An 11,293-nucleotide genomic window follows, 5' to 3' on the forward strand; every position below is an offset into this window, starting at 1 on the left:
CAGCTGGACTTTAAACTTCGACACCTCTCGTGTAGCCATTTCCCTCACCAGCTGCAGGAATGCAGGCAGGCGGCCGTTAGGCTCAGAGGGTAACATGGCAAGGTGCTCTTGGACAATATTGTTTCTTCTCCCTGCCCTTTTCCTTCAGGCAGAGCAGACAGGTATGGCCTTTGTTTTGTTGCAGCTTTAATTCTGATTTGTGCTCCTGCTCCTCTAAAAGCCCCAGTAATTTTGTAGGTTGTATCGTGTTTACTTTGTAGCACAGGGTGACATCACTGAAAACCATCTGTTCCTTATTTTCCTTACATTTCTCCTGTTAATTTCATATAGCTAAGTAAAAACTGCATGAAGTTACTGAGGCAATGTAATGTTGAAGTGCCATCATTTACACCGGGGTAATATTTCACCTTTTCTTATCATTCTTAATGAGTGCCCCAGATATTAAAGAGAATTTTGTTTTATATTTCTAGCTGTTGCTGAAATAAAGAGTCCTATGAAAGATGCATGCTTGTTATAGCTTGAAGAAATGTATGTTTCTGCACTAATCCTTCACGGTTTGTCAAAAATAAGGAGGAGCTGGGCAAGGAAGAAAAAGAGGGTGACTGCTTCAGAAGGTCAAAACACCCCTGGCAGCAGCCGATGCACGCTGCCAGTTACGCTGGATGCATTGGAACCACTTCATGGCAGAAATGTGCACTGGGGTGCCAGATAACACTTTAAAATGCAAAACACAGTCATGAAGTTTTTTCATTTTTCTTTTCTCGTATCACATGCAAGCCTGTTGCTTATCGGATACCCTTCGAAAGCATAACTAAGCATTTGCATGCAGTTTCAGAAGAATTTCATTATTGCTGTCACTTTTTCCAGTTCTAATATTATTATTTCAACCTTTGTGCCTAGCAGTGCTGGGCCCCCAAACGCTGTATAAAACAAACAACAAAAAAAATCCCCAAACCCCAAACAACAGTCCCTGGCCCAACGTGTTTACTTTCCAAGCACAGGCGAACCGACAAACATGTGCTGACACACACAGCCACGTGCTGCTTCATGACAAAGGCAACAGGCTCCAGCCCAGCACAGCTACCCAGCTGGCAGGCAGTTCTTGTTGCAGGCATCATTGCAAAGAGTAGTCTTCAGATCTGATAGCTGTCATGGTTTTGATCTCTCCTCCTCTTTACTCAAATCAAAAAGATGATGGTGTCTTCCACATAAAGGACAGTATATGATATAGCCCTCAACTTTGAGGGGTAGCTTTTATTTATTCTCCTTAAGAAACATTTGTTTGAGAACTCAGCCATGTTACAGTTTTGCTTCTCAGCAAAAACAACCCCGTGACCTAAGACTGAAAGGCATCAGTTTGGATCCATCATCATAAATTAATACAAATCATTTTCACTTCTGATGAGTCTGAAAGCCCTGTGCAGTCTTAGGAAATAGCTTCTGCCTTTATGATACTGCTTTTTCCCTTTCCCTGGCCGTGCCACAGCAATGCTGCTCTGTGTGTCTCGTGCAGGAAGAAAATGCATCGGGAAGGGCTGCAGATTCTCCCTGCTTGACAGCAAGTCAGGCACTTCCCAAAAGTAAAAGGTCACCACTCCTCAGTTGAGTTTGGGCTGAGGAAGCAGGGCTCTTTCAGTATGCAAGTTTAATGTGGCTGAAACCCCAAATCAGCCAAAGGGGTTTCTCCCTAGAACGAGGATGTAAAAGTATATAAGGAAATGAATTTAAGTACTTATGGTAGAGTTTTGTCATACAACGTTCCAGTGTTTATATCAGCTAACGACGCAAACAACATTATCAAGAGACAGAGGCGTGCCAGTTCCCTACTTTTGGAGGAGGTCCTCCAAGGCAGCTTGGAAAGGGAATGCCTTGAAGAGAGATGTACGCATGAAGAAGCAAGAGAAGTATTTGAAAATGACGAAATGCTCGTAAGTACTTTGTTTTCCTGCATACATAATAAAAATTACTGCCTTGGTCCTTTACTATCAAATACAGCTCCACAGCCTGCTTCATTTGTTTGAGTTTCTCTCCATGGGAAATCTTTGCACTTTCCACGTCAGCAGGTAGAAAGCAGGTGTCTTCAGCCATCAGAATGGAAACGCAGAGGTCAGATCTGACACTTTTAAAGTCCCTGCCTGAAAGTGACGTGTCCTGTAGCCTGTGTTGTGAAAGTATATGGCTCTTGTCCCTTCCTGACCACACAAGAAATACAGCTTCAGCATCCCCTAGGGAGCAGGAGGGTGAAGGGGATGTTAGGACGGAGGGAAGCAATGCACCAGCAGGTAGTGGGACCTATAGGAAGAGGCTCACTTAGCTGGTGGCTGCAGATTCCCTCACGCAAGAAGCCCTGCTGCCACGTCCAGCCGGATGCTGTGCTCTTTAATAAGTATCTGGCCGGAGACCGTGCTTGCAGGGAAAGCAGCAGCAACAGCCGTAGGGCTGCCCGTGGGTGGTCCTGGTGCTTTGGGGACAGTGGGGAGAGGTGTCCCCGCAGGGAAAGCAGCGGCAGAGCTGGCTGACAAACGCAGGGGAAAGCAAGGCACATGGTGCTGGTGACCTGCAGCTCTGCTCTGTGCTGACCCAGCTGCCTCCAGCAGCATCTGCTGTGGGCCAAGTGGGATGGGATGGGACAGGATGGGGTTGCTTCCCAGGCCACTGCCTGCTGAGGAGACAATGACCAGGCATTTTTTTTCCAGGAAGCCCTGCTGCTAAAGGATCAGCTCTTCCTCTCTGGGATCAAAAGTGTTTGTTTTCCTTTATAGCTTCTTAAGAAACTGTAAAGGAATTGTAGAGGAATGAAGCTGGTTTAATTAACAATATATAGCTGTGGGCTGGCTTCAGGGGTGGTGGGTTGGCTGATGTGGGTAATGTGCAGCTGTGGCTGGTTCCTGCTAAGTAGTTAAATAGCTCTAAGGGGGATGGAAGGGGATCCCTGAGTGAAAGAAAAGAGACCTGGAAGAAGCAGAGAGAGGATAGTGCCCTGGAGGTAGGAGAGACAAGGGGAAGGATGCAGCAGAGGCAAGAAGCAGGGTAGACTGGCCTGAAGAGGATGAAGGAAACAGCACATGCAGTAGATGAACTGTTGAAACCTTGTGGGGGATTGGTGGCTGTGCTGGGGTGAGGCATGGGGACTACTTATTGAAGTTAACCTGGTATGGGATGGTAAAAGACTTGTTGCAGCTGCCTGGTTTTGAGAGTGCTGCAACAAGAAACAATAAAATAAGCAGGATGCAAACGCTCTCCCATCTCAGTCAAATTTTGTTGGCATGGCAGAACTTGCAGATGGGCAACTGTGCAAATGCTACGCCATAGTATATATTCTGTCATATTTTGTTTTATCAAAATATTCATGGAAGGTGATACTATCTGAAAGTTAAAGTCTGATTTCCCTTTTTTCTTTTTCTTTGTTTTTCCAGAAAATGTTTTGGGATGCCTACTACGGTAAGCTGGCTTCTTGATTTCTCTCCTTCATAGCACTGTCATGTTATGAACATCATGATACAGTCTAGTGCTGAATTTCTGAGAGTTTTTAGTAGTTTACAAGGAACAGCCAGACACTATTTGTCATGTCTGTAGTAAAGCAGGAGAAAGTTTTGATGTGAAAGCATTAAAAAAATTAATAAATAAGAAAAAATGTGTAAGGCTGCAAAGGGAATGAAAGTTGAAGGTGAGATGTTATCATAGTAAATAGGCTATTTCTTCTCCTGAACTTAAGGCTGTTCTGGAACAACCTGGGGCCTGAGAAAGCCTGCTTTGCTGATACAATAGAGCAACACAGCTATACCAGTAAAACCTCCAAATACAAACCTACCACCTCAATGTGAGTGAGAAAAATGGGTGTTAAAAGCTACCAGGCTGTCTGCAAACTCTAGATGCTGGCAGTCGTCATCCCTTGGCAGCGGTCAAGGCAAGAAACAAATCTGTAAAAGCTGAGAGGCTGATGTAACTAGATGCCTCCGGAACAAGAGCCTGGGGAAACAGCTTATGGTGACTATGCCCTATTCCCTCCATTTTTCTGCATACCTCATCCTAAGTTTTTCTCTTGCTTTCAACTTCTATTAATGTCTAATCTTTGTTTTAGACAGTGGGTACGAAGGTGGCAAAACACGTGGTTAGTATTAATTTTCTGCAGGAGCCACTAAAACACTGAGTCCAGGGAACCATTACATAGGAGAATCCCATCAGTCATATAAATGTTACGAGGAATGACACTAAATATCTGGCCTTTCATTACTTCTGTGAGGGTGGGATTAACTTCTCCTAATTTCAGTCACAGTTTGTACTAAGCATGTCATGCAGGCTTCCTCTCTAGTCTATGAAGAGAGAAGGGCAACCAGTGGAGAACGGTCCATCCAAGCAAGCTTAGCCATAGTTAGGATGCGTCACTGGCTTTGGCCTCAGGGGTGGCTTCCTTGCTGTATTTAAATGCCATTGTGTCCTGTCTTCCTCCTACAGAACAGCAGCATGTTTCCTTCTCTGTGATGTCTTTTCTAACATTTTGAAGAGCATTGCTGTGCGTTTCCATGGCTTCTTTCCTCCTCACCAAACAAACCAAACCAATTTTTCCATCCTGTCTTCCAAAAATCTCATTGCCTAGACATCTGGTATCCATGTTGCTGTTGTCCTGTAGCCCAAGGTGGGCAAATCTGTGTAGTAAGGGAGGCCTGGGGAGAAGGGCTGAGCACCCACCCAGCTGCTGGCTCATCCTTTGGCTCTGTTTGTGCTGCTCCACCTTGGTCTCATCAAGCTAAAGCTGACATAGCAGCATCTTGCTGTAGTGTGGATGTATGCTGTCAGGGCACTTGGCCTGAAGTCACGCTTGTCCCTGACACTCTCTTACTAACAGTATAAACTTAGCTGTTGAGAATTTCTCTTTAAACACAGTTTTGCAAGCAGTTTTGTGCATGCCTCATAGCAGTCTGTGTTTTCTGAGCTCACTTAATGCCTGAGGCGTTTCTGTTCTATGATGTTCACTGATTCCCCACTAGGTCCCTTATCCTATAATACAATTAGATTTAATTGGTTTGGATTATTCATGAAAAATGCATGGTGGTTGTTACTTACCACCTTCTTATTTTGCTGGATGCTTACAAACAGTTTGTTTAATCTTTCCAGTAACTTTATTATATATTTTATAATTATTAATATATAATATAAATCAATAACATTATATAATTAATGAAATACGTAAATCAGCATGATTTATGTATAATTCCTTGAATCTTCTCTTTCCTACTTTAATAAAGCTAGGGGCTAGGTTTACTTTTTTCCCCAGTCTTGCAGAACCTCACCAGACCCCAGACATTTTCTGAGACTTCCCTACCTATATTTGAGTATGAATTTCAGAGGCTTGAGACCATCTAACTTGCTCCAGGTTGTAAGTGTAGCCCTTCCCTAGCTCCAACTACTCACTGCTGCTGCTGGATGTCTTCGCCCCTCAACTCTGCCTGCTCAGCTGTGCTGATCACACACACACACACACACCAAGCCCACCCAAAAACCCTCCCAGGAGAGCTAAAGTGTGCCAGGGTACGCTGGTGGCATCTGACTGCAGGTGGGCTGAAGGCGGTAACTACTTTAAGCCAGCATTTTAGTACAGCTAACACTCAAAACCAGATGTGCCCATCTGAGCAGATGGTGGTTTGTGGTTTTTTCCAAGTAGTAGGCAGAGTTTTCACCTTTCCATCCCTGATATCCATTATGGCAACCTGCAGACTGAAGTTAACCTCTCCAATGAAGTTTTAAATTTTAAAAAGGTTGGAGAGCATGTCCCAGGTTAGGTTTTTCTGGTTTGCTCACTGATTGCTCAGGTCTACGATAAGCAGTTATTTGGAGAATGTTTTCAAACTCTTTTGGAGTCTTTCCACTGGGTAGCTTGAAGGGAAGCTGGCAGCTCTGCATGGTGCTTCACCCATGGTGAGGACATCCTCTGGTTTGTTGGAAAGACTAAGCTTGCTAGTGTCTGAGCAGCTGTACAGTAACTGTATAAATGTGTAAAAGCCAGATTTCCTCCTATTTGGATGTTGCTTGCTGTATAATTTTGACATCAGCTTTTTTACCCAGCACATATCAACCTAACACGGGAGACCTAAAACACACGTCTCACATGACATTTGTAACATGCGCATGGACTGTAACTCTGTGCTTTTCCCTGAAGCACAGCATCTGTCCTCCAGAAGCAGGCTCTGCCTCTGGGCACCTCCCAGCCTCTGCCAGGGGCTGCGGGAGCACCTCTGGAACTGGAGACTCGGGCTAGAATCCCTCCCAAGGAGCGGCTCAGCGAGATACAGCCTGTTTCCTTCCAAACTGCTTTTCACTACATGCTGGGAAGGGGGCTGCATAATTTGGGTCAGCAGTGGTGGTGACTTGTCCCTCTCCTGTGGCATTTCTCCAGGTGGCAGGAGGTGCTCATCCAGCCCCTGCCAGCACAACAGTGTGTGTGAGGACAGCATTCGTGGCTACACCTGCACCTGTGCCGAGGGCTATGAGGGAGAGAACTGTGCTTTCGGTAAGGCATTGCTCTACCTTCTAAGCCCTGTCTCCCCCTGTCATAGGCAGTCCCCAGGGAACCACACACAGCTCTCCCATTACGGCCAGTTATCATATTTTAGGTTAAAACACAGCTCTTGGCAGAGCAGGGGTGATGTGTGCTGCCTGTCCATTGAAATATTATGGCATCCCAAGGTTACGCAGGCTGCCTCTTCTCCCTGAGCTTCCCTCCTCTGGGGACACAGCAAAAAGGCTGAAGCTAGTCCCCATCACGGGTGGGCTCCAAAGGCAGCCCTGCCACTGCCACCTGCATTCTCCAGTTGCTTGTTCTGCTGTGGTCCCAGGTGGCACATGGCCTGAAGAACCAGGGCTGCAGTGCCAGGGTGGCTTCCCACACACACCTATGAGACAGTCCCTCTGTCCTGAGGGACTCCAGAAAAAAAAACCCCACTTCTCAGTGGAAGTATAAAAGGCATAAAGCAAAATGGATGCTTTCTGGCACTTAAACCACCCTGGGCCAGATACTACATCTTTATATCTGCCCAGGTTCTACTTTCCAGCCCTTACTGCAGCAATTTTTTGCTGGCTCAGAAGTCCCCTTGGGTGGGAGATGCCCTGGCTGCCACAGGGCAGGGTCATTTGCTGTATAAGGGGGGGTGACTGTGACCAGCTTCCTGGGGAGTACAGAAGATGATACAGCTCGGACCGGTGCTGGGAACTGGATCTGCTCAGCCTGAGCCATAGAGAGCCACGTTATGTGAGGTTTTTTGCTACTTCTCCACCTGTGAGCTAGATCCACCATCAAATGGCTGTTCCTCTTGTTGCTTTGTGTTTGCCTAAGTGTGTGTTCAGCTATGGAAAGTTGACCAAGCATGTTTCAAAGGTGATTAATAGCCTGTTTCTTTTTTTTATCTTTGGCAGCTGTTAATTTTAAGTTTCTTAGCACAAGTATGAGAATTAACAGCTATGCATTTGTTTTTGCTGAAAAACAGGAAGCTTTAGCCACCCTCTTCCTCAAGCAATACCTGCCGCCTTAACATGTGCAACAGTTTCCCCCGCTGCAGATAGGCAGTGTTTAAGGGAGCAGGAAGAAAACCCATGGCATCCTTCCACGTGTTTGCATGGAAGGTCTAGTTTGACCCATAGCTAATGCTCCCCAAAACCTAGAGGTGCAGAGTCTGGTGCAGGGATGTGCTGGGTGAGTACAGTTTGTAACGAGTCTGTAGATGCTGCAAAGACTCAGCTGTCTCCAATTTCTGCTTAACAAGAGGAAAAACAATGTGGGGGGGAAACACCACCAAGCCAGAGTCCCTACCCACCTCCACACAAAGCAAGTGAAAATCCAGTGTTTAGTAAAGAGGAGAGAAGCCATGCAGGAGTACTCCAGCTGAACTCCAGTCCCCAGTGCTTTTCCTCCACTTGTTCTGTTTAGCTAAAAACGAATGTCATCACCACCCAAAGGAAGGATGTCACCACTTCTGCTACCCGGGAAGCAATTCCTACCGTTGTTCCTGTGCTGATGGCTATGAGCTTGGGAAGGATAAAAAACAGTGCATCGCATTAGGTAGGTGTGAGCATGGAGGTACAGGGGGCACATGCTCAGTGCTGGGGTGGGTAGGCCACTGTCTGATAACCAGATGCGATCAGCTTGCTTTGAGCCTTAAGTGATGAGGTTACTGACCTTCCACACAGGGCAGAAAGAGGAGGCAGCTAGGGGCCACCACCCAAGAAACCAAAGCAGTAGTGAAAGAAGTGATATTTGATCTGAACACTTAAACACAGGTCTGCAGAGAGGACTACTCACAGGATCACTCATGAGCCAGGTTTACCACTCCTACGCTTGGTAAAGAGTAACTCCGCTGAAGACCTGTCTGTTTGGGAATGAGGTTCAGTTGATTCCCATCAGGCACCTGATGGCCTGATAAATGAAGGGCAATGTTTGCTGCCATATGCATTAGTTTGAAGCAATAGCCGCCTTCAGTATTTCAATCTCACACCAGGTATCTCATTCAATCCCATCCCTTTATAAACCAGGTCTACCAAAAATGCAGTCGTATACTTAGACCCTTGCAGACCCTTGAGCAAGTAGGGCAGCCCAATAGGAGTTCAGCTGTAAACCCACACCTTGGTGACGAAGGCTTGACGTCCACACTCCATGCACGTTTCAGGTGGGCTTTACTTCAGACTAGGTCTAGTTTGGTCCTGTGGACTAAGCACCCACTAGCTATGAGAGTACATCATGTGCGCTCCTGAAGGGTATGTTCTGTTTTAGCTTTACCTGAACACAATCCAGTTTGTGTGGCCCAAGACCATCCCACAAGGTAAACAGAAAGCATGATAAACGCAGATAACTAGGGGAATCCACTTGAAAAGTATGCATGCTGTCTGAACCAGAGCAGAAAGGCATACATGTCCCTAGAGTAACATCTTCACAAGGAAAACCCAGGATTTACCTTGTTCACATTGGGCCACAGCTGTCAGGTATTTGGCACAATTCAGATACAGGATACAAAGATGAGGAAGCGAACTGTGCTGGTGGTTGGCTGGAGAGGAAGCTTAGTTTCATTAGTGACAGACACAGTGAAATCTGGTAATTGCAAGTCTCATGTAATGACCCAAAACGTTCAGCACCATCACCAAGCTATCAGACTACAGATGTCAAATAAATTATTCCCATTTTCCCCAGCTGAGAAATTGTCCTTGTTCTTCATGCAAAACTGAAACCCTGAAGTGAAGGTAGAAGCAATAAGGTATTTGCAGGTATTAGCTGTTTTGTAACAATACAGCATGAGGTTTTGATTATTTTTTTCCTTTTTTAATTCATTTGCTAGATCAATGTGCATGTGGCAGACTTCAAGACAGTGATAATCTGATAAGTAAAACCAGGAAGAAACATGATGAGCGATTTCCTTGGCAGGTATTTCTGGCAATTCATGAAACCCATCGCTCAACCGCGTACAGACAGTGCTACCTATTGGTTTTTTGCATTTCTTTAGGTCCTCCTGCTAAATTCCGAAGGGAAGGGCTTCTGTGGAGGAGTGCTGCTAAAAAGTAACTTTGTATTGACTACGGCAGAGTGTGCCCTTCTGCACAGCCATTTTGAAATCAGGGTTGGTGCTGGTAGGTGATCAAACACATTTTCTCTTGATGCAGCACATCTTGGTATTGACAAGATAACTTTTTTAAAAAAAGCTTACTGAAATTTTTGCTGCATAAAAACAGTTAAAGGAAGCAAATCCACTGTAGTCTCATTTCAGCACCTAAGTATCTTGAGCTAGATCTGCAGCTGCCCCATACTTCCCTACAAGCCAAGCAGAGAGACAACTGACTCTCAAACAACTCGGAACTCAGCACCTAGGAATAAGCTAAACCAGGTGGACTTGGAGGTGGCTTTTGTTTCATGCCAAAATTCACTTCTTTTGTTAGGTATTTGTCCTTCCCACTTAAACTATGCATGCTTCTACCCAGCATGGAACAGCTGTCAGTGTATCATTCCCAGTTTACCTTTACTGCAGCGGTTTTGAGAAATGGTGCTTTTAGTTTCTCTCATGCATGTACTTCTCAGCATGATTAGACAGGTGTCGGTTTGCATGCAGTTTTCAGGTCTCTGATAAATTAGTGCTAAAAGCATTGAAATATCATTGTTTCACAGGGCCTAAAGGAACAAGTGGAAGTGAGAAGATAATGCAAGTTAGTGAGAAACACATACACATCCGGTATGATGAAGACACTGGTGAGAACAACATTGCGTTACTACAACTCCAAGAACATGTGGAGTGCAACAACCACCAGCTTCCCGTATGCGCTCCTGAAAGAGACTTTGCAGAACATGTTTTAATTCCACAGTTGGCTGGTACAGTCAGTGGCTGGAGAATGGAAGGTGATGAACTCCAAGGTGATGAGTTGCAGGTTTCATACCTTCCTGCAGAGGACTGCAAACAAATCCTCAACATAAGCCTCACAAACAGGCAATTTTGTGGACACCTTCAGGAGGCCACAGACAAGCAACTGGCCGGAGGAAGCTTTCTAGCTACTGAGTATAAGGGCACTTGGTTTCTGACTGGGATATTGGGGTCCTGGCCACTAGAAGACACTGACCAGGAAACATTTCTCTTCACCAACACCGCGAGGTATATGATATGGTTTAAACAAAAAATGAAGTAAAACACAAACACAACCAACGCTCCAGCACCAATCTCTACCAATCACTGCAAGAGAACATTTGGATGCAGTCAGTACACCCATCTGAGACTCTGTGATGATTTGCAGCAATGGAAGTAGCAATGATGATATGTATGTAACTCCCATTTGTACAGAAAAGCCCATCTGTCTTTCCTTCTGCTGACACATGATACTGTGAAACATCATCATGTGGTAAACCTAGTTATTTTACTAAAAACTGGCTGAACTTTAAGTTTCCTAGAACTATTAATCCTAAAATTCAGAAAGCACTGATGTCTTCCCTGCAATTTAAATATTGGGAGAAGGAAATTAGGGTTTTTAATTCTTGTTACCTTGAGGTTTCATTCAGCAAATTCATATTCTTATTTCAGCATCCCAACAAGGAAAACTTATGAAGACCAGGGGAACCTCCAAGCCTTTAAATCAATGCTCTCATCACACTAAAAAATGCTTCCGTTCATACATGCTACCTGTTTTCCCTTATGAATCATGTCCACATCAGTTAGTGGGTAAAATAAAACCCAAGTCTTAAAGAGTGGGGGAAAAATGTTTTATTTCCTGTAAAAATAACTTTTAAAACTCAAAACTACCACTCCCCTCACTACAGACAAAGTTATGTTGC

At 45.0% G+C, this 11,293-nt stretch overlaps 1 protein-coding gene across 1 annotated transcript; it reads left to right on the plus strand.

Moving 5' to 3' along the window:
* Window positions 1–11,200, plus strand: PROZ (protein Z, vitamin K dependent plasma glycoprotein). Its single transcript, XM_040584576.1, has 8 exons — window positions 1–161; window positions 1,777–1,928; window positions 3,417–3,441; window positions 6,395–6,508; window positions 7,922–8,053; window positions 9,321–9,406; window positions 9,486–9,609; window positions 10,142–11,200. Exons 1-8 carry the CDS (start codon window positions 95–97, stop codon window positions 10,651–10,653), a joined length of 1,212 nt encoding a protein of 403 aa, XP_040440510.1. The 5' UTR covers window positions 1–94; the 3' UTR covers window positions 10,654–11,200.
* Window positions 11,201–11,293: the final 93 nt, after the last annotated feature.

Source organism: Falco naumanni, chromosome 2, assembly GCF_017639655.2.
Source record: "Falco naumanni isolate bFalNau1 chromosome 2, bFalNau1.pat, whole genome shotgun sequence".
NCBI classification, from domain to species: Eukaryota; Metazoa; Chordata; class Aves; order Falconiformes; family Falconidae; genus Falco; species Falco naumanni.

What these genes read in the sequence shown, in the direction of transcription:
- PROZ (XM_040584576.1), top strand. Translation starts at nt 95, where the DNA reads ATGGCAAGGTGCTCTTGGACAATATTGTTTCTTCTCCCTGCCCTTTTC. An exon ending in TTGAAAATGACGAAATGCTC is followed by an intron (nt 1,929 to 3,416) that starts GTAAGTACTTTG and finishes TTGTTTTTCCAG; the next exon opens with AAAATGTTTTGGGATGCCTA. An exon ending in AAAACAGTGCATCGCATTAG is followed by an intron (nt 8,054 to 9,320) that starts GTAGGTGTGAGC and finishes TTCATTTGCTAG; the next exon opens with ATCAATGTGCATGTGGCAGA.